At 39.7% G+C, this 24,349-nt stretch overlaps 1 protein-coding gene across 4 annotated transcripts in view; it reads left to right on the top strand.

Moving 5' to 3' along the window:
- The window catches only part of rims4 (regulating synaptic membrane exocytosis 4), a 47,413-nt gene that overhangs the window by 8,765 nt on the left and 14,299 nt on the right, over positions 1 to 24,349 (top strand). Inside the window, exons 2-4 of one of the 4 annotated variants that reach the window (XM_054617528.1) lie at positions 7,717 to 7,724; positions 15,585 to 15,718; positions 23,193 to 23,305. In XM_054617528.1, coding sequence (XP_054473503.1) covers positions 7,717 to 7,724; positions 15,585 to 15,718; positions 23,193 to 23,305 — 255 coding nt within the window. Of the gene's footprint in view, positions 1 to 7,716; positions 7,725 to 9,139; positions 9,153 to 15,573; positions 15,719 to 23,192; positions 23,306 to 24,349 lie in introns of all 4 variants that reach the window. The other 3 variants (XM_054617530.1, XM_054617531.1, XM_054617527.1) reach the window with 3 other exon arrangements.

Raw genomic sequence — 24,349 nt, forward strand, 5'->3', positions numbered from 1 at the left:
CCCATTGTCTCCGGTGACGGGTTAAATCATCACTTCCTGCTCGGGGCAGCTTGCAAATTGTTCCAATACGAATGTCAGTTTGTAATGAAATAGAAGTATTTGTTAAGAGAGGGGTTTCTTCATATCGTCCTGTCATTCTTCATCTTCTCCCTCGGCCTCTATTTGTGACTTCCGCGCCTCGTCTTCTTCACGCCTTCTTTGTTTACTTTCCTCCTTTCCTTCTTCCATTTCCCCCTCTCCTCTTTCTTTTTCCTCTCCACTCGTCTTCTACGTCTCCTCTCCCCGTGTCATTCATCTTTTTTATCAGCCTCTCCGACTTCCCCGCTCCTCTTCAGTCTTCACCTCTCATCACCTCTAAATGTCTGGCTGCTGATTCACCACCTCTCCATCCTCTCATCTCTCCTACTTATATCACCTTACACTCTTCTCTCTCCTTTCTTGTTCTGCTTCTCTCACACTCAAAAATGCCCAAACTTTGAAGAAAAAATACATAAATTATGGCGTCTTGGGTTTTATATGTGTTACTTTGGCATTACACATTACAGTGATATTTCTACTCACCAAAGCGATCTGGGAATGTGGAACTAATAGCATTAATAACGGTTGTATTCAACATTCTCACTCCCAGTTTGTCAAATGACCCTATACGCTTCGAACTACAGCGCTCTAGGTTCTCCTCTACGGTCGTTTCAGGGACAGCTTGTCAGTTTCTGCGTATTATATGCATATGGTCTAACTTCAAATTAAACTTTCACAAGGTTTAGGCAACAAAACAACTTGGTTAGGCCGAGGTAAAAAGATTATGGTGTGGCTAAAAATAAGTATGATTGTCACGTAAAATAAATACAGCTATTACATAACTGTCGTCAGTAAAGTATAGAAGTTAAATAGCAAAATGACAGTAAAATAAGTCAACAGAGGTCTCCTAGGTGAATGTCTTGTGTTTGTGACTCGTGCAATTAAAAGTGTTGCCAGCGACTGAATTTAAAGACTTAGGAATGAGAATGTGACTCAAGCGTCTCAGTACACAATGAACAGTTCTTTTCTCCCTTTAAATAAAATGCATGGTGCTGGTTGCCAATTTAGTTACCTTTGAATGGGGCCAGGCTAGCTTTTCCCCTCTTTATGCTAAGCTAAGCTAACTAGTTTTCTGTTAACGGACATGCAAGAGAGTGGCATCGATCTTCTCATCTCACTCTCTGCCGGAAAACAAGTACTTTACAAAATATTTTCACTTTTCTATAACCAAAGATGCTCCACAACAAAGATGATGCACTACAAGCTTAGCTAATGGTTTGAAATGGTTTACGCACTTCCTGTCTCCTAAGTGGCTGTGGTCATGGTTCGCCTCTCCTCCCCTCCATCAACCCACCACATTCAGAAGTTTTGTGAACATCGTGTGGATGGATGAAAGCAGATTGGGTTATATTTGCAATATCCATTCATATTTTCTTTTTTTGCTAACATTAAATATTTAATTTAATTTAATTTTTCCTGCAAATTTCCCCGCTGTGGGACTAATAAAGGATTATCTTATCTCATCTTAGCCAAGTTAGTTGCCAGATCTCGTGAGACTGTGTTGTTAATATAGAGATCGGAAGATATGTGCTTCTGAATAATGGGCCCCATATTTACTTCGGTCACTCTGGAGCAAAAAAACCTAAAAACTGGCTTTTAGCCTCCTCACTATGACATCTGTGCAATAGAAGGATGTCACACTTCCCTCCAGTATAATGTCATTTGTTCGAGATAGGGTTGAATTTCAGACACTTCTCACACATACGTGCACATTTTTGATGCACCAATTTGTGCTCGAAGCCATGACAGCATCAAAGACTATGCATAGTGGTTACCCCCACCTTTTGTTTCACTGGTGCAGTGCTGCTAAATCAAAGAGAGCGACATCCCTAAACTTGAATGTTTTTCATCTACTAATTCATCACAGAGCAAAGAAACATCTTGCACATCAACAGTCACAGCCTCTTTGGTGAAATGCTGATAATTAGATTTTTGTTGAAGTTGAAGTTGGAATTAGAGAAAAGCTTTAATGAAATTGAGATTGTGTAATCATCTGATGTGATTATCAGGTCTCTTTAATTAATTTAATACAGTTATAATTTGCTTACATCACATTGATGTTTATCTGCCGTGTCGCTAAATAATTCAACGTGAACGTGCATATTATCTCTAATTTAATTTTCTGTGTCATTGTCATGTAGAAAAAGTGCAATAACACTTGAAATAGGGTCACATGATCTCTTATGACACCTGCATGCTGCAGATAACACCCCCCAAGGTGTCAGTATGTTAATTAAGGGTATGTGAGGACATACAGGTTCGCAGTAAAGGTGTCTTTATGGAGAGGCATAAAGCTGCACTGACTGAACGGAGACGGCCGAGCAGTAAAAGAGGCTCTTTTCTCCACATGCAGCCCTTTATAGCTGACTGCCGCCTAGTCCGGTTATTATCTGGTAAGACGCTGTTTGTCCCTCGCTGTTCTTATGAGTGTTTTGGGGAACGTTTGAGCGCACAAGATGCCATCTTTGTTTAAAGATACACTGGGCTGACTTTGTTATTGCTCTCAATGGTGTCACCACATTGTCTCTCGGCTCAGTGTGGATGTTCAAGTTGTAGGTTTTTGCAAACAACGGTATAATTGAAATGTAACCACGTAACTTTCAATAACGGATGCTCGATATACCACGTGCCTCACTTGCTCTGACCCAATGCAAAAACGTTGACATTCGACGTAAGCTCACATTGAAGCTCATGGTGTGAGAGGTACTGGGGTGAAATAGGAATAGGATGTCCAACTTCTTTTAAAAAATCCTGTTCTGCGATGAAATCCAAAATGATTCTGCTCTCATCTTCCGACAAATAGTCTTTTTTTTTCTAGATATGGACACAAAAAAAGATCGATTGCATAATTTGACTGGAGACATTGACTGTACTACTTGGTACTGTGTTTTTTCTTCGGTCGATATATATTATAGCAAAGAAAGTTTTCTTTTGTGTATATTCAGAATCGTTGTGTTTTCGTTACCTCAGAATGAGCCGGTTATATCTAAGTACGAAGCGGATTGTCTTCACTGAGTCGGCTGCCATGTTTCTACAGCAGCCTAGAAAGGACAAACCAAACACTGGCTCTAGATAGGGCCATTCATGTTTTCTTGTCGGACACACCTAGTACACAGGGGAGAAGTTTCAGTTGGTTGCAATATGCAAACGCACCACTAGATACCGCCAAATCATACACACAGGACATTTTAAGTATCTAGTATTGATACCCCACTAAACCCCCAAACTGCTGTAAAAATGAAGACTCTTGTTGGTCAGGAGCAGAGGAGGAAGTCAGGAGATGTTGATATGGAGCCATAAAGTCAGCATAGAGACGTGGTTGTGGTCGATAGATGGGTCAACAAAATGTGGGTTCTATTTACGACCAAACAGGTCAACGTTAGTGTCTAGTAACTGTTACTATGTCATTCACGAACTTCAACCAAGTGGTTATTATCGTAACAGTGATGATGAAGCTTCCCTATCCTTAAGGAAGTAGTCATTTTAAACCAAAGCACGATTGTTCCCTGAATCAAACCAAGTTGTTTTTGTGAATAAACCTTAAAAGCACGGACAAACTATGATAAGTGCATCCGATCGTAAAACGCTTCAATGTCTTATCGTAGAGGGCACGGCAGATCAAATGCATTGTGTTGTTTCATTTGGATGACTTAACGGTGGAAATTTGGAACTTGCTTTCTTCTAAAAGTTACATTTACGATGCAAAATGTTTTAGATTTCTTACAGTGTTAGTCAGAGACCCTTTGTAATTACAGAGTCCAGTGGAGCAACACAGTGAATTAATAAGAATCACAGCAAAAGCACCACGACATGCTTTCATCTGATCCAATGAAAATTTAAAACCGTAACAGCTGTTAGGCCTTCAGAGCACTCGGAGGAGGGGGTAGATCGATGAAATAAACTTTGAAAAGAACTTGTGATGGTTATTGCTTGTAAAATATATATATATATATATATATATATATACTGAATATTGTTTGGGTTACATATTCTGGAGAAGGTGTCCTCACACACATGTTTTTTATACTTTGCATTAGGAGCTCTTCTGGAGCTCTTTTCAAACATCATCAAGTCTTTGTTATAATTCAGTATTCAGAGTAGCATTTTCATTTCTAAAAGTCCTTGCTCAGACATTTTCTAAATTTCCAAAAGTCCTTTACTGGAGCCTCTTCCTCCATTTTGGAAATGCTTATTCCTCCCCTCTGCCCTGCGGTCTCAACACAGACATTGAACAAATCACCACAGTGCCAGCTGTAATAGAGGGAAGAGGACTATGTTGTGTGTGTGTGTGAGCAAATGCTAACATAAGTGCTTTTTGTGTGTGTGTGTGTGTGTGTATGTGTGTGTGTGTGTGTGTTCTCGGTCAAAGAACCAGCCAAGATCATGGTAAATTTATTTAATTGGAAGCACCAACTGAATTGGTCCCCCCCTTAAAGTGATTTGTACTCCCATCAGCAACACGGTAAAACTGTCCAGTCATGGATCCCAAGTAGAGGAGAGAGGCCAAACGACTGGAGTTTGTATTCAAATAAATGGATTTCATCAAGATATTTTCACTACGTCACTTAGGTATCACGCATTAAACTGAGCAGAAAACTCTTCAGTGTATCTGGATGTTTATTTGCATTCACTCCAGCTCTGCTCAGGCTGTTCTCTAGCTTTTCTAAATCATGAAAGCAGAGTGAAAATGCTGCTTTCTTTACTTCTATTAAACATATATGACAAATTGTAACCTCAAAAGCACCTAAATAACCTAAAATATATGTAGAAAACAGTCCAGTGAACAAATAAGCAGCTTCAAATTACTTTGCCTCAGTCCCATTTTATCACAGTATTCATTGAGTACATTTTTGTGAGAATTCAGAGTGTGATCTAACTTCTCTAGTATTTAAAATGTATTTATGGAATCTAGTCCGTCTCCCAATGAAGATAAATATCAGCATAGTAATTATTTTGGAAATCAGTTTGTTGTATTGCTTCAGTGACACAGTACTTAATGTTTGGAGGAGCAGAAATATGTCATCTTTCTCCCTTTTTCCTCACTATTATTATCACACTTCAGTGATGCTATCAGCCTCGTACTTTATCTCTTTCTATCTGTATCTCTTCTCTCGGCCTCTTGTTCCTGTCGCTCACGCTGTCTCGTTATTTTTAAATCTGTCTCGTTTGTGTCTTGACGGACTTTTAATGGGGTCCCTCTTTTACTCTCCCTCTTCTATATTCTGTTGTTTCTCCATCAGCATATAATCAAATCTATCAAAGTTTGTGTAGAAAAAAACACATTATAAATCTCCAGATAAGTAAGGTGAACCAATTTGTATGGAAATGATATACACTGGAGACATGTAAGCCTGTGTAAGTAAATAATGTATGAACATCCTGACGTCAGCGTCCTCATACCCTTCCTGCTGTCGCCACACGTCCCTGAGGATGTTTCATGGAAGGAAGGCGATGGCTGACTGAGGAGCAGCCGTTGTCCTTGCAGTGTTCGAAAATAATTCATGACTGCTTCACAATCTACATGTGGCTTCATTCAATTTTTTACCCTTAACATGTTTAGAGTGACGCAGAGTGACTTAAGTAGATCAAAAGCGCATTAAGTAATGTGCTGATCAGCGAATTGCAACTTGCAGATATTCATGGTGTCCAGAGGATGAGCCCTACTGCATTTGGGGATCATCTGACTTTTGAATATCATCTGACTTTTGAATTTAGCATCACCAGAAGGGCAGAGTTTCACGTATCCAATGAAATATTTCAACATCTACAACGAGAGAAAAGAGATCAATAGAAGAGAGAGAGAGAGAGAGAGAAACTGCGCCAATTGTTGCGAATGAGAGAAATGTGTTATTTTCTGATTGTGTCAAGGCGGTTCATTGTTCTAACTCACAAATAAGAAATCATCAAACACTCAACAGATGATTTGCGGGTCAAGAAAGACGCTATCCTCTGCATTTTATACATTACATCCAATGAGCAGCATCCAATGAGCAGCATTGGATGTAACCCTAACCCTAACAGCAAAGATGTAAAAGGAACCCTTTGTTTTCTTAAAAAGTGGTCCTTTCAGGAGGTAGAGCGGGTCGTCTTCCAATCAGAAGATTGGCGTTTCGATCACTGGCTAGTTCAGTCCATGTCAATGTGTCCTTGGGCAAGACACTTAACCCCATATTGATCCCAAAGGCTGTGTCTACAGTGTATGAATGGGTGAATGGCAAAGCGCTTTGAGTGGTCGGAAGACTAGACAAATGCTACACCAGTCCATTTACCATTACATTGGGCACTGACAACTTTGATAATTCTCTTCTATGTTGACAATTGTGGTTTTGAGTAAAATCTCTCAACGACTGAATCATCATCATTTCACCCACAAGTTTCATGGAAATATAACTTCTCCATAATGTAGTGCTTCTGTCAGGTCAAAATTCCAATTATTGATTCATGACCAGACGCAAGACATTCCCATCAGCCTCAGATGTACTTAGCTAATGCTAGCATGCTAATACATTAAAGTGAGAGGGTGAACATGTTATGGCTGCTAAACATCAGCATGTCAGGTATGAATGGTGCAGTATTCAATCAATGGAAGATTTAATCTGTAATGGTCTAATCAGTTTACGCTAATCCTGTTAGATGTAATGCAGCTTGACATTTTCATTTATCTGCATTTATGTTATGGGTTATTGGACCAAGTGTATAATGTATGTATGTAAAAAATACATGTCTAAAGCACACAGCAGGTCAAACTCAGTGTAACAGGTTAAAAGGTCGTTAGTGAATCAATGACGAAAGAAGATTTTTATGACAGAAATGTACAATCGATACATAGGTTTAACCAGAGTATTGGCAGCTTCAGGCCCCCGATCAATAACTCTCTCACGTCATCGGGAGACTTCATTTACCCTAAGTGGAGACGATGGAAAATATCCATTTCATCCAATTTGCCTTGGACACTTTCTGTGGCAGGAAGGAGGAAAAAAGTGATGGAAATCCATAAATGCACAAATACACAAACTGCATGAAACATTTCCTCTTAACTAGATGAGCCCTGGTCTTTTAAGGTTATCTGAATGCTGCAAAATTAGATGCATTTCCCAATTTATGACGATTTATTACTGGGATACGGTGCTGCGAAAGTCACTGTTGTTCTAATGAAGGACACCACTGTGAGTATAACTTGAAGCTAATACCATTACAGTATAAGTTACAATACCATCATTCAGACATTGGGGGGTGTCCCAGTTTTCTGAAACTCCAATTATCTGAAGAATATCCCAATTGTCCGACAGCCTGTTATCCAGAAAACAAATGTCCATTGTTCCCAAGGCCCATTGCTCCTAAAATACAAATTCTCCTTTCAACAAAAAGAGGCACACAGCTAATTATTATGCAAAGTCATGTCACTGGACCTTCCAAATTTGTATCCTGCTTGCAAAGGCATGACCCACCACTCTGCCTCTTGTTACTCGTTGCTTTCGTTGGTTTGGTTGGTTTTGGTTTAGGCATTAGGAGCTAGATTATATCAAGGTAAGCCAACCAGAGGCAGAGTAAGGTGGGGCATGCCTCCGTTATTGTAAGAAAAAAAAGAATTGCAGTCAAAAATTTACATAACATATTGGCTATGTGTATTTTTTGAAGAAATGGGTGTTTGTCTTTTGGGACAACGTACTGTCGGACAATTGGGCATTCAGTCCGAAAGACATTTTTCTGACTATTGGGGTTTGGGAATAATGGGCCATCGGAACAATGGCACAGCATAAAAACCATTAAGGCAGCTACAGAGTACTGAGACTTGAATTACTTTTCTACATTTGGCATATGTGTTCTGGACCAATGGTGGCCATTCAATGTCAAACAGAGGTGTTTGGTCCAGGCTGTCATTCTTGCTCATCAGGGTGACAATTTGCTATATTTTCCATATCAGCATTTGTCAAAAACCAGCTGAAAAATCCAACTGTGTACTTAAAAAAAAGGCATTCAAAACCATGGCTTCCCTCTGCAAGACCCCGACCATAACTGTTACAGTAACTCCCAGGTGTTCAAAAAATCGCACGGTGTACTCAGCAAAAGCCTTCATTTGTAGAAAGGTTAAAAAATGCTTATCTTCCAATAAAGTAATTAGCTCTGACTCTGTCTTCCGGCCCACAACGCTCTGCTTTGCCTGTTGTCGGCGGTGCCAAGAGGTTTTGTAAAAGCAGCCTTCATCTCCAGCCGTAGTTATCACTCGTCAGCTCCTCCACAAGAAAGTCATTTTTCAAATAAACACTACTCTTTCGGCGCCTCCCAGGATCCTCTTTCTCCTCTATCTCGCTCTGACAACCAGCTCATGCCAGATTCTCTCTCTTGTTCAGTAATGAATGGGCCGACGGTGACAGAGCAATTTCACTCACTGGATATTGCAGTACATCCATTTCATTTTATTTAACCATTTATTCATCCATGGCGGGTTCGGACGTGCACCATCGCCTGCCCATTGCTTCATTTTGACTCAGGGACAGGATGGATTAAAGGTTTCACCCAATGATGATACAACAGGAATGGAGGGATGATTTGCTGCTCGGAGAAATGACGGATAAAAATGTAAGCGAAGAGATAGAAGCATGGGGGGAAATGCAGTATATAAAATGTGAACATTGATATTAAGGAGGGTGAACTACTAAGAGGTATTCTGTACCTCACCCCAAGAAAGATTTTAAAGTGGTCCTATTATGCTTTTCAGCTTTTTCCCTCTTCTTTAGTGTGTTATATATATTTTTGTACATATAAAAGGTCCATAGAGTGTAAAACCTGAAGTCCATTGAATTCTCTCCTTCACTTCTGTTACTTTAGGTCACAATGTAACTTTATGAGGTCACAATGTTACGGAAGTGATGTAAAACTACTTCCGGCTAGTTTGGCCCTCAAACAAAGAAAAAGAGGGACAGAGCTGAAGCTCCGGAGGAAGAGTTTTTTCAAATGTGAAACGTTGACCAATCACAACAGAGCGGGCTAGCTGACCAATGAGAACAGACTTTGCTTTCTGGAGGGAGGAGCCAGTGCTACAACGGAGCGTTTCAGAGAGAGGGTGAGAAGAGGTGCTGCAGGACAGCCAAGATGAGAAAAACAAGGAGGATTATGGGCATTAACGCATGTAAACATGTTGTAACTGTAACTTGAGATAAAAATATGGACCCAGAAAATAGCATAATAGGGCCTGTTTAAGACTTCTTGTCCCAAAGACATGAAATTAGATCAGGCTCAAACACATCCGGATGTTTTATCTCCTTTTCCTACATCACCCAGAGATGTTCGCTGAATGTCTTCATTAGCTTTTGTGGCAGATTCAGTGTGGAGGTACGGGACGGGGGGTGGGCGAAGGGATACGTCACAAGCTCCCAGCACAGCATGGGGGGACAAATAGAGCCTCAGACGTTTTGTAAAGTTGAGAGTTTTTGAAACTTTATAAAAGGGTTTCAAATTTAAAAAAAAGGCGTCCCGAGGAGAGAGCACTGACATTGTTAGGTCACTGTGCTGGAAGTGGAGTGTATTTATAGGTTTGGATAAAAATCCTGCACCAAATGTTGGCTGTGGAAGGAGTTGTTGTTGTTTATGTAGAGAGGTGGAATAAATATAGAAATGAGCATGTTTTAACTCTCAACATCTTTAAAAAAAGACGTTCTTGTCGTCAAACATCTCAATCTGCACATCTTTCTCAACACACGTGAGGTTTTCCTCCCATTCCTCCTCTCAGCCAGGATGTTCTTAAGACTATCTCTGCAGCTCCAGTTAATGTGACTAAGGTGTGAGTCATGAGTTGATTGATTCAAAATGTCATTGATTGCTTAAGTAGTCCAGACACCCCCATAAATCAGGATCTGTTTATGGTCCGGGGAGTCAAAAGGTTTATGGGATTTTTTCTTCCCACTGTCTTGGAATCATAATCTGTTGCGCAGCTGATTTCATTATTAAAATACGACCAGAAGAGAAGCTTCACGAACAAGACACAAGAACAAAGGATTGATCATTTTCCTTAATGATCTGCTGTCTGTTTACTGTAGTTAGGTAGGAGTTTATTACTGTAGAAAGACATAAACATGTCTGTATTTTACTCAAATTTACTGCGATATCAAATATTGAACTGCTTAATATTTAAATGTAATATTTTAAATATTATTATATTATATGGGCCTAATAATGTTTATTTCATTGTTGTTGTTTTGAATGTTTATCCTTTGTTCCTCTTGGATCGCCTTGTTTTCTTGTTTGTCTATTTGTTTGTATTAGTGAGCGGAAAAAAACATAGTCAAATTCCTCTTATGCTTATGCATACATGGCCAATAAAGCTGATTCTGATTCTGATCAAAGACCTCTTGCTCCGATGGGAATGGGTCTCCATGCTGTGTGGCGAGATGACGTCCTGAATTTGCAGCCAAAATGCTTCCAAAACTTAAAGATTAAAAATGTAGGAAAGACAAGATCTCGATTTTGGTCTAAATAAGGAGCCTACTTATTTTTGAAAAATTTTATGTTTTTGGTTTGACACTGGACACATAATTTTGTGAGGTCAGGCTGTCTGTAGTCATTTAGCTTCTCATGGGGACATTAATGGCAACTCTGATAGAAAATATTAGCTCTTCATAGGATGTTGTACGTCTCTATAGAAGTACTAAAGCCTCTATGTGTGTTTTAAGTCATGTAGGCCACAAAAAAAGAATTTCCATTTTCTCTCTCTCTCTCTGTCAGTCAGTGTGTTGGCCGGATAAATTGGCTGAATGGGGAGCAGCTATTTTAGTGTCTGTTCTGCGTTCATTAATATCCCTCTGCTGGGAGACAAACTAATGAGTCCTGGCTCTCTGATTGCTTCATCACAACTTTTAATGCGTCACATCAGACACTTTTTGTGCTACATCGCAGTGGGTGCTCCACATCACACGCTGTGAACCACATTCGCCACTAACAGTATGGGCTATTTCAGAGTCAAGTGGGATTTCACTTTTTTCAGAGCACAAACTCATATTCAAACACATGAGATTTAACGGTTTTCATCCTTTAACAGCAGTATAAGATGGAATGCAATAATTCTTTGCACATATTTGACCTTTATAGGACACTGAGAGGACTAACAGGCTTGTTGGTTGAAAGGAAGGAGAGGAATCAGGTCAAGCATACTAAACAATCCCCCGCTGACACACTGAGCAACCAGGTTTTTTTATATATATGACTGGGCCAGACTTAAGATCCCAAACATCTGGAAACAAGATAAACAACAACAGCTGGTCACAGAGGGGTAAAGTACCCAGCTTGGCTTTCCAAGCAGATGCTGGCTGTCCTCACATCTGTCTTCTTAAACACTTAAACGTGTGTGTGTGTGTCTGGGTGTTTACCTGTAGCTGCTGTGGACGGCTCTCAAAGGGATTGTCTAGTTTCTTTCTTTCTCGTGCATCACTCATTGGTTGGTAGAGTACGGTTATGTAGCCTCGAGTTCAGTATTTGGGCCGTTGTCATCTTAGATTTTTGCAACCGGTGAACAGACGGCGTACACGGCTCTGGTAGCATCTTTTCTCAATCACAAGATAGTTTAACTAAATAATTTACTTAATGTCATAATGCTGTATTGAAGAACATGAAGAAAACTAGAGATTGAGACCATAAACTCATGTTTACAATGTTTACTGAGGTAATAAATAAAGTGAGAAGTAGTCATTTTCTCATAGACTTCTATACAATCTGACTTATTTTTGCAACCACAAGTGTCACCCCCTGCTGGTCAGTAGAGAGAATGCATTGGCTTCACTCGGCAGAACGGCGGTTGCTGCCAGTGTATGAGGACTAATTCTTTATCTTTGAATTTTGCAGACCTTTCCCTTTAACTGTTGCAACCTTTGTCAGTAACTTATCAAACATAATCATTTTACATACAATCAAAGGCTACTCATCTTAACCCAAACAACAATCTTTTTATTTCCCCTACCAAGTAGCTTTGTTGCATAAAGAGTAGGTTTTGCAGGGTCTTGTGCAGGTGCACTGATCGCTCATCATCCATCAGAGAATGCACACATTTTTTTCAACATTTTGTAAGATATCATACAAACCATTTAATGAGGATACATTGAGGTCGGCCATCTTGAATCAGTACGTTTTAAGGTGGCCTGGGGCTTCAACGCTTTTTCAGTCTCCTAACCTGAATTAGTCACTAAAGTTAGAAAAACAATTCTGTGTCTGAAGGCAAACATCTGCTTTACCTTCCTTAAAAATACACCAAACTGCTACAACAGTGGGTCTTTGTCATGTTTTTTTGTAAATTATCGACTGGCAGAATGGAGAATACCAGATCCTGATAGAAAGAGATGCAAAGATGCCGACAGGCAGAGAAAAGCAGAAAGCATCGCCGGTCTCATATGTGGAAATCGAATCGGTGTAGAAATGTTGTAAATAAGAAAAAGTGTCAATCTTCTGCCTTTTAATCTTTTACCCTGATTGCCTGCTGAGATTGCCTTTCACTCTGCCGCCGATGAAGCATGTTGAATTGGATTGAACTGAACTCAGATAATATCCCATCAGCTCCATGAAAGGGTCGCGGTGAAGCGGAGTGGCTGATGTGTCTGCAGCCATTATCCACTTGCTGCATTAGTTATGTAACTCTACTCCGCCTCAATACACCACCAGTGACAAGAGGTGACAGCAGTTTTACACACACACACACAGACACACACACACATACTGGTGTGGAAAATAACATGCCTCTGTGTTAAAATGCTTTCACCGCAAGGTTTGGGTTCCAGCGTGGTCTCCGTAGTAACAGCATCCACGTCTCTGGCAACCGTCGCTGTGCCGGAAATCGCTCCTTTGTTTCCTCACTCATCACTCCCTATATGATAAATATTAGTTTACCTAGTAGTGTTGTTAATACACTACAGCATTGACTTCACTCGGCAGAACTGGAGGTTGTCGGCTGCTTTTCTGTACCCCCCCCCCCCTCTGAATATTTGTGCCACTTTCAAGAGACAATCTTTTTAACAGTCAGAGAAACGTGACGTGTCTGAGCCCTGGTGTGGTAATTGTGCAGACTTTTAGAGTCGCCCACTGTCTCCAGACTGTGAAGCATGTCATTCTGTTAATTTATCTTCCAGCATAAGAGGGCCCATAGAAAGCTTTTAAAGTCTGAAGTGTCTGCCAGTTTCATCTGTGTCCCTCTTGCAGACAAAAAATATGGCTGTGTGTCGTTGGCTTAGCTGAGTTTTGCAGAAAAATGTAATGTTTCAGGACTTCATGCAAACCTCTGAATGTTGATGCTGATGAGTAAAGCAGATTTGGTTGACTGTAAATCCAGACGCAGGGTCAAGAGGTTGGTTTGTTGTCCTTTTTGTTGTTTTTGGCTGTTCAGGTTGCTCACCGGGTTTCACAAGCATTAAAAGTGCATCCTGACGCAACTTTTAAATGCTTGTAATCTGCAGAGTTGAAGGCTTATATTGATCTAAAGCTCACAGTAAATCAATCTGAATGACAGCGTCAGGTAAATGAAAGCTGTAAGTGCTGGTGTATACTACATACAGATGAGTATACAATAGAGTATCACGGCAGTTTATGAAATAGTCATGAAATGCAATCAATTGGTTTTGTGTACAGGGACCAGAATTGTCTGTATATTTCATGTAGCTCGGAATGATGAATTTTTCGGGGCAACATTATGTCAAATACGAAAAAACCTTTAGGTAGGTAGGTGAGGTTCGGTTAGGTTTTGTAAACATCATGTCTGGCCTCAAAATAACTACGTACAGTTGGTTTAGGCAACAAAACCACTAATAATAATAATAATCAATCCTTTATTAGTCCCACAATGGGGAAATTATTTCTCTGCATTTAACCCATCCCGGAGGAGCAGTGGGCTGCAATGAAGCGCCCGGGGAGCAACTTGGGGTTAGGTGTCTTGCTCAAGGACACCTCGGCATGTTGCCAGTAGAGGGGTTTGAACCACCAACCTTGTGGTTACGGGACAAGCGCTCTACCTCATGTGCCACAGCCGCCCGCTACAACAAGACCACAACGCGGTGTTAAACAACAGCCTTCTGGTTGAAAGTAGACAATATGCCGACGACAATATGTTAATTATGAAAGTTAGATTAGTCATGGTTGGAGTTAAAATAACTACATACAATTAGGTTTAGGCAACAAAACCACACCATGTTGTCCAACACAGGTTTGGTTGAAAGTCCTGTTTGCTGGACCCATCAAAATCCACCTTCTGACCACCAGCAGTCGTCTTTTTTTGATATTACGAAGTCCACTATGATTGTTGCTTTGTCACGTGGATGCATTTCATTTGAGTGTCAACCACAAATCAGGCTCCTAATTGATTTTCCATTTGCTTTATTTTCGGCCTGAGTGACACACAAGAAAAAAACGTGACAATTCATGTTCCCATTCACGAAACCAATAGATTGCATCTCATGACTATTGCACGACCTGCCATGATACTGGGCTGGACTACGCCATGTATGAAGGTACGTGTAGACGTATGACAGTGCTGCTGTTCCTGCTCACAGACTAACCAGTCAGGAAGCAGCAGCAGTAACCCAAATCTGCCAACGTCCCGTCCCACGTGAACGATAGAAATAGCACCGTTCTAGGTCGCCCTTTAATAACTGCAGAACTAACTTCATGCCACTGTGCAGCTGTGTGTGTGTGTGTGTGTGTGTGTGTGTGTGTGTGTGTGTGTGTGTGTGTGTGTTTGCCCGACTTCCTAAAGCATTTTCCTTTCCATTAAGGTGATTGAAATTGTCTGTGGAGAAAGAGAGAGTACGACTTTGTCTAGATTTGATCAGTGGCTGTAACGCAGGATCGCAAAACGCCTCTAAAGGTGGAGGAGGGGAACAAATACATGTATTTTATTTGATTGAATTAACATTTAATCCACTCATTTGGTGGATTTTTATGCATTTATTCAGTAAGAGACATTGCAGTTAAATGCACAAAGCTCCATTATGAGACAGACTGCAAAACCATTTTACAAAAATAGCGTTTGTGTGTCCGCCTCTGTCCTCATTATTAAAGGCAAACAACATTCCCGTCCTGCCCTAAAAACAAGGTCAAAGACCTCGTACTGGAGAACTGCATTATAAACTCACACACACACACACACACACACACACACACACTGCACACACACACTGCACACACACAGGACACCTTGCAGCCAGAGATAGGTCCCATTAAGTGTGCAGTGCATCGATTTTGTGGTCTATTGTGCAACAAGATGTATGTCTCCAACGAAACGAGTGCTTTTGTCCTTGGCCTTGTTAAAATGATTTCTCATCACTGTGGTCGTCCTTCTTCTGAGGTCACATAAAAAGCTTTTCCACTGAACAGTTTATACACAAATGTGGAGATTCTTTTCAGTGTTATAGAAAATCAACCGGCTCTACACTGGACTAACTCCTTCTGAGTATTTTATCTCCTTTGTTGGATAAGAAACAGCTGCTTAATGTTTTTTTGTGTGTCTTGTCTGTTTCCCTGCAGTGGATACGGAGGGCAGGAAGTTGAAGGGAGGCATCCAGAGGAGCACGGAGACGGGTCTGGCTGTAGAGATGCCCAGTCGGACCGTCCGGCAGGCGAGCCACGAGTCGATAGAGGACAGCATGAACAGCTACGGCTCCGAGGGAAAGTAAGTAACTCATACTGCTACAACACGACCCTGAGTCTGACTGAAAAACAGATCCAACACCTATTGAGACAACTAATTAGATTTTTGAATTAAGCCTTTTATTGGGGAGCTGATAGTTTTGAGACAGAAAGGAAACAAGGGGCGGTTACATTCCCATTCAACTTAACACCATTGTCAATTACATCTTGCGGGAAACTTGTTTTTTGCCAGATTCAGTATCACAAATACATTTTAAATCAAGTCAGGCAGCGTATGGTAGGAGGTCAGGATGGATTGGTGGGTCGAACAAACCAGTCCAATGTTCATGAAACAATCGACAATGAAATCAATTTTTATATGTTGCGCAGCACAAAAACAATACAAATTCTGATTATTTTTTCCATGGTGGGCACATAAATTAAAGCATCAACTTGACTATGCAACACTCAGAGCTAGTGCCAAAGTTTTAAATATTGAGATAGACCACTTATGTGGAAGGGTCCAACAAGTTTTCCCAAACCTAACATTGGTTTTGTTGCCTTTACCTGACTGTACCTAGTTATTTTAAACCTCACTTTCGTTTTGTAGCCTCATGTCGTCCCGACTGACAAAATTTCGTGTTGCTCAATATGAAACCAATAGATTGTACTATTTCACGACCTCCTGTGTGTAGAACACCCAGGACACGGTTGTTTGTTTCCCGCTTGAAACCAAAAGTTAGTGATTCCACTCATTTTAATTTACGTCGCTAACTTAAATACGTAACAAACAAACTTATTTCAAGGTAAAACCAAAAAATATTATAAGTATAATGCAGTAGTTCTGGTGCAATCTTGTTGCAATTTACAACTTTTACCATGTGTTATAAAACTGAAACTTAAATTCGACCTCCTCGAAACGTAATTGAGAATGCTGTTTAGTTGTATTGGAACTTGGGGACAGGTTTGCAAGGGGAGAGTAAAGGCCAACAAAGGTCTAGACAGAATCAATAGCAGTCATGTTGTTTGTGCCAGAACCACTCAGCTCAGTTGTGATCTTTATATTTAGCAGGATGCCTCAAATACTTTGATTTGACTGAAATGTAGTAACAGTTATCGCACAGGGTATACAAAATAGAGTTTGGCGTGATTCTGAGACCAGAATTTGTTTTAGGTATTATCATCTTTGTAATATAGAGAAGCATTGAAAACTTTTCTTTTTTTTTGCATGAATGAATTTGATTATTTTTTTTTTTACATATTTTGGTTAAGGTCACACACTTTGCTTTCTAATTGGAACTGAAATGTGTACCCTTGCGAACTATCCTCTTTATTATGTGTGTCCATCACTCCTGTTAGCTTATCTGTCTGTGTGTCTGAAGCATATCTCAACAACTTTAGAACAAAGTTCCCATGAAATTTTAGCATTTTTGGGAGATTTTGCAACCGCAAATCAATTTTATTTTCCTCTGTAAATGTCTCCTCCTCGTGTGTTTCTATCATCCATCTAACAGAAACAGTCAGCAGGAAGGCTCAGTGGAAAAGCGCCTGTGACATCAGCAATACTAGTGTACTACTACTGAACACACACACACACACACACACACACACACACACACACACACACACACACACACACACACACACACACACATGCAGACTCAGTGCCAACCTGGATACCAGCTTGAATTCCTACAGTTACATAACAAGAGGAGGCAGACAGATTGGAGCTGGGAGGGTTTAAAGACATACAGAGGAGCGTCGAAAACAAGGAGAGGTAGAGACTCAGAGAGAGGATGATTGCATCATGTGTTTGCATATTAATAATCCATTTTATATTTGGAATATGTAAATATTCTGTTTATGAGATGCGGCATAGACACGTTGTAAAGTTTGCATCCCAAATGAAACAGGAGGGAATATATATAAGCTGAGATATGACGATGCTCTCTGGTTTATTCTGTAGTGTAAACTATAAATACAGTTTAAAGCTACTGTGAGGAACTTTCATTTTGTGTTGATGTTGTCGGCACCTGTGGACAAAAGCAGTGTGTAGTGGTTCCGAGCACAAGAGTCCATTTAGAAAACCTCTCATTTTACTGCTGCAGTTTCTGCAACAGTCTGCCCTGCTCATACAAGGATTACTGATTAAAAGAAACATAAAACTATCAGAAAGACACACAAAATGACAACATGGATGCAAAACGACCACAACGCGATGCTAAATTACAGGAAATAGACCAGAGCGACCAAAAATATAAACACAAAGACTCCATAAGGAACACAAAGACAACAAACGTTACAAAAAAAAAGGCAAAATGACTAAAAATACATTAAAAAAACAATCACAAAGACACTTGAAACAACTGAAAGGAGATGCAAAACAACCAAAGACGGATGCAAAATTACTAGAATTAGTCGTAAAACCCCCACAAAATTACCAAAAGGAAAAAGTAACTTTCAAAACTACTAGAAGGAGGAACAAAATGAAAAAAGAAAAAAACGATCACAAAAAGATGCAAAATGACTAAAAGTAGACCCTGAAATCTTTGAATGTTGGTGTTTATGTGGTCAGGGTAAGGGGCCTCTTAGATGTTGTTGCCCAGTTTTTCATAAAAAATATGATGTAGGTCATATAGAGGATCAGGATTAAACTGAGAATGTTTCATAAACAGTTCAAAGTTCTTCACAGTAACTTCAATTATGAGGTCTTAGTCACCACATATGCAGCTGTATGAAACATTTTTTGTTTTTGGTTAACTGTGAATGCAATCTATTCTTCATTTTCAGAACATTAATGTTCTTGTCAACAAACTCAGAGAAATAATGAGGAAGTATCAAACAGAGAGGGATAATCTGTTTTCACACTGAGCCTGTTTTGGTTCAAACCCGACCGTGTTTACTCGTCTTCCTCCTCATCCAAGTTGGCAAAACCAAAAAACACAACTTGACAAGCCAATCACACACTTCATCCAGGGGCAGTCGTAATTGTAACTCTGTCTCTCGGAAAATAATTTGCATCAGCAAATATGCTTTGAAAGAAACATTATGGAGCCCGGATTATGTTTTCTATTAACTAGATGAAGAAATGTCATCTGGCAAATCGCAAATTATTGATACTGAATGTGTCAGCAAATGATGACGCATTTAATTTCCTAAGATGTCTGCTTGTAGAATGTACATCATGCTAGAACTTTTTTATGGTTATGTTTAGGCATTCTCTTAATTGGGCAAATATCTTGATTAAATACTGAAAAAGTACATTTTTATTACCTTAACCTATGAAAACAGACAATAAATTGAGTTGTAAGTGACAGTTTTGTGAACAAAAAAAGATGTAATAGAATTATTACACATTAATTATTGCTACTTTTCTCAGCTTGAAGAATATTATAAGCCGAATTTGATCCCTTAAAATACAATAAATTCAGTCAGTGCACAAGACGTGGGAATCATCCTTTAACCTCTCATCAAGATTGACTCAGAAATGCTAAATTTTATATTTTCTGCTTAAAAAATTGTGCCCAAAAACTGTTACCTTTAACATCAGGCATGTAACAACTCTTACTTCTCTACAAGCCAAACTTTCAGTTAATTCCCTGTGACCCTGCTCAAGATAAGCATATTATATTATGGATGAATGGATAAAAACTACAGTAAAATAGTTTTTCGTAAGCCATTTAAGTTTTCCAGGAAGCATCACAAAAGCTGTTCTTTCCCGTCTAAATTCAAAAGTTATAAAATATCTGAATAATACCGTCGTTACATAATCCGTTTTATGATCTCATGATTCTACCAGACAAGAGGAGCTGAGTGGTAAATAATGTAAATCTGTTTAAACGCTCTGAGCTACAAGCACGACTACATTTAGGAGAAACTACAGTCATTAAACTGAGCCGCACCGCAGCATTATTTAAATCGTCTTCCGGTGCGTCGTCGTTCTCCGTCAGCTGTTTGGCTCGAACCGCTGATTGAAAGAGCTCCTGCTCCTGTGAACGCACCACCATGAATAAGCACTTTGTTAGCTAACGCCATCCAATCACACTTATGAGCTTATTGATTTATGGTCCGGGCAATTCAGGGCCAGGCAAATGTGTGTGTGTGTGTGTGTGTGTGTGTGTGTGTGTGTGTGTGTGTGATTGTGTTTGTGGGAGTGCTGATGGTGCAAAACAGGAATGGTTTGCTATGTGTGTGAGTAAGGACTATTTTGCATTTGACGTCATCTTTATTCAGATTATGTCACTATACTGTATGCACATTGGCAGTAAAGACTCTCTTGACATTTTATTGGATTGAAGTTGTTCAAGTTTAATTCACTTTTTTAAATTACACCCTTTTAATAACCCTAAGAATAACATTTATTTATTTATAGATTTAATGAGGCACAAAGTTTATTTATCTGGAAAAGGTTCACCGACAACATGCTATTTGATTTTTTACCCCTGGTAATCTAGTATCTAAAGCATTATTTGTGGTTTCATGCTCATATTTTGGCACTCAAAATACCTAGTTAAAGGCCTTTACACAACAGTGACGAGACAAATAAATAACTCAAAATACTCAACTGCTAATATTGTATGTCTAGGGCTTTTATTATGAAAGGTAAGAACTGAAGATGTGGTCGACGCTGCTGTTGTGAAGGCCGTCTCTTTTTTCGCAGCGTAATAATAGCAAACTGTGTGCAAGATGTTTAGTCATTTACAAAACTACTGGTGAATATTCATGTATCTTTTGTGCCTCAAATCTCAGCATGAAAGCCTCGTTTAACTTGCTATAAAACATCTTTCGGCATTTTCCCTTTTCTCTCCATGCCAAGGCCACGCCCCCAAAAGTGGGCGTGACCTTAACAGGGTAGTGTTTTGTCCCTTGAAAAAAGTCTGCCTTTTTTTTTTTTTAAATAAGAATCCTAAAAAATAAATATAATCAAATATTTTATGTACGTTGTGATGTTAATGCATGTTTATGGTGCAAAAAAGACAATGTTTTTCAAAGTCCAGTACCAGTAAGTCCTGTTATTATAGTACATACCTACTATAAAAAAATAAGCCTAGTCTTTAGGTTTTCTTTCTTTGGATGTTTACTGAAACAGCCAACACAAAGTTGACATGTATTTTTATTGGTCCATTTTATATTGACAAGGATCACCTCCATTAATTAATTTGCAAAACATAAATGACGATGAACAGTCAGAAAAAGAAACCATAAATGCTGAATAATATAAGGTCATGAATGTTTGTAACATTCCAACGTGTGATCTGCCGGTCACACGCGGTTTACGTTGAGCGCTGCTTTTCTGTGAAACTGCTGCGTAATCCCCCAGATGTGCCTCACACACACCAATATGATAATCTGCAGCTCAGGATTTTATCACCCAGTAATACCCACTCGGCTAATGTTGCTCCATTTATTGCATGTCAACAGACACACACAAACACATACAGGATTACACCTCATTAGAATTTCTCCCTAATATCTTGATTTAATAATTCCATAAATAATTTACTTATTGCAGCACACAGTATGGAAATGGGAATAGTCATAAACATACATTAACATAAATAACACACAATAGCACAAGGTAAAAGAAAACTAATGAGATATCATTAACATTAAATATTAAAAATGCAATTATTAAATGTTAGCTAACGTCTGCATAAATGAATAATCTAGGCTAAGTGATTTTGTGTTCTGTCATATAGAGGACAGACTGCCTTGTAAATTATTTTTGCTTCGACCGCTGTGTTTGGCCTCTCCGTCTGAAGTTGATATTTAATGTGAGCCTGTGTGCCTTTGTGTGACTTTGTTGGAACAATCTAGTAAATATTTTAACGCTTTTTTCCCCCCTTCATTTAACAACGAAGACAAATCTGTTTGGTGATATAGGTCGCAGTCCTTGTGGAGAGACTTCTGGCGTAAAAAAATATAATTCACCTGTCTCCTCAAATGTGTGGCTAAAGCACTCTCATCGGAGCGGAGATGAATAGAGATTGTGCAGCCGTAAAATAAAATGAAATATGAAAGTAGAGACACGACGGGGGTGTTGAATAGAGGTTAAAGAGATGGAGAAGAAGAAAATGGTGGAAAGAAGAGGAAAGAATTAGAGAGCTGCCATAATAAATATTAAACATACAAACCAGAGTCAAATTATGGGAATTCAATAGTTCTGGTCCAGAGTGTAAGCTTGGATCCAGAACAGGTAGCAGAATAATTGGGAAGGAGGGGCATCACATATCTTTGGGGTTGGAAACAATAAATCTGCTCTTTGAATTGTGAAATCTAGGCTTCTCCATCTGTTTATATACTATTAATGTAATAAGAATATGGATGACCAAGTAAAAGTTATGAAAATTTCAAATTCTATGCGCTTCCTTGATCTAACACTTTTTTAGCCTGAAAGATCATAATGAGTAAAACAAGTTATGTGCAGCAAGTGTGGACTCCAGGGGGCCGCGGGCCAAACCTGAACGTAATGAATTGGCATTGGTCGTTGGACTTGTAAAGGAAACAGCTTACGTTCCGGTCCAGCTTCCTCATTAGCCTGTTTCCTCTCTCTTCATGGCAGTGGACCAGCCCAGTTCCAGGACCTCCGTGTAAGCCGTTTATTTCTTAGAGGTGCTGACAAAACTCTAAAAAGTAGAGTTGCCAACTTCAGTAGCAGCTTCTGCAGCGGCTTCTTTTTTTTTTTGTGGTAAATCAATTCCACCAGTGAGCCAGAACGCACAATACCAGAAACTTGAAATAAAAGCAGCTAAATGAAATTCAGCCGTCATTATTTCATTATTTTCACCTGTGCTTTTTCTACTATGACAAGTCTACATGTCCTCTCTAAAGAAAAAGGTTATTTTTGCTGACAAGCTAATCAGAAAAGTGCCAATCAATCATACACACACACACACACACACACACACACACACACACACACACACACACACACACACACACACACACACCCTGACAGGAGCTTTAACCAGCCAAAGTCAGTGGACACACCTGTGTGGATGGACCACCGTTTAGCAGAACCTTTAGAACAGAAAGAGACGCTCTAGAGTGTAAACAGTATTCTACTGCTGGTGTCCTGCCATCCTGGTTCAGATGCATGTGATGATATGCATCAGCATCAGAACATGTTATGGGTTTGTCCTTCCATTGCACACACACACACACACACACACACACACACACACACACACACACACACACACACACACACACACACACACACACAGAGTTGTAGTATACCTGGCGATCTGCCACCAAAGCACTCAGAGCTGATTCCTTTGCCTTCACACAAAGTAAGGACACCGGAGGTCAAACTCTGTGTAATTTCAGGGAGCCAATTTGAGAGTTGGGAGTTTAACTAACAGCAGCGATCACTTCCTGTTTTTTGTTTTTTCTTTCATCCTTTCTTTATCTCCCAGTCTCTGACTCACCTTCTCTAATTGAGGTGCAACGAGAAGTGCCCGTTCATCTTTCTAACCTCTTTCCCTCTTTCTCTCTCTCTCTCTCTCTCTCCACAGCCTGAACTACAGCGGCATGTGTTTGGCATCGGACGCACAGTTCAGCGACTTCCTGGACGGGATGGGACCCGCTCAGTTTGTTGGGCGACAGACGCTGGCGACAACGTCGATGGGTGAGAGAGGACATTTTTAATTGTCATCAACTATTCAGCAAAGGTCCCCCCCCCCCCCCCCTCCTCCTACGAGCCTCCGGAGCCTCTCAGGGCCAATGTTAGATGGCTAAAGCAAGATTAAAAAACTAATCCATCCATCTTTACTTTCTTATTTCCAAGAAGAAAAGAAAAATGATTAAGATTTGAGGGTCACAACCTCTATTTTGTAAAAAAGCCTCCCCATAAAAATAGCTCTAAAAATTGTAGAAGGAAAGAAAAAACAGCTTATTTGCTCATAAAACTGAACCAAACGACTTCGGAAATCATTTAACGATGGCAAAAAAGTGCCTCATAAATCAGAGCTGTGTCTTACTGCAGGGGTTTTTCCTCATCCTTGTTTATTCATATCCAGGCCACATATCCTGGATATTTGTATTTTAGGCAGCCTGTTCTCCACAACCAACCCTGTCTCCTACAAAACTATGTTTCCATACAACTAAACTGCATTCTTAATTACGTTCACGTATTTTCTCCTAGATAACGGTCGAAGTTTTAAATACACTGTAAACAAAACAAAAAAGTCAACAGAACTACTCGGATAGGTTTAGAAAAAAGATCTTAGTTTGGCTTGGAATAAGTATTTTTGACACATTATTTAAGTTACTGACTTAAATTTCAAAAAACAACGTTGACTTTTGGACTGCATGGGACACAAACAGCAGTCTCCTGGGTGAAAGTCGTGTGTTTGTTTGACCCATCATTCCAAACTAACTGGACTTTCATTAGAAACTTATTTGTGATACATCAAAAACAAACGTAACTAGGGGTAAAATAAATTCCCTAAAAACATAATTCACAATGCAGTTTCATTGTATGGGAATGTCATTTTTCGGAGGCCGCACCGACTTCTTCATAATCCAGGCCACCATATATACTGCATATATAGATATATAGATATAAATATATCTATATATCCTGCAGAGCGTCCTCAACAGCTGTGTTCTACTGTAAGTGGGTCAGTTTCCTCGCTGGCAGCCAGTCAGTGTCCTTGGCCCGACAACAGTG

This window comes from Anoplopoma fimbria, chromosome 17, assembly GCF_027596085.1.
Source record: "Anoplopoma fimbria isolate UVic2021 breed Golden Eagle Sablefish chromosome 17, Afim_UVic_2022, whole genome shotgun sequence".
Taxonomy (NCBI): domain Eukaryota; kingdom Metazoa; phylum Chordata; class Actinopteri; order Perciformes; family Anoplopomatidae; genus Anoplopoma; species Anoplopoma fimbria.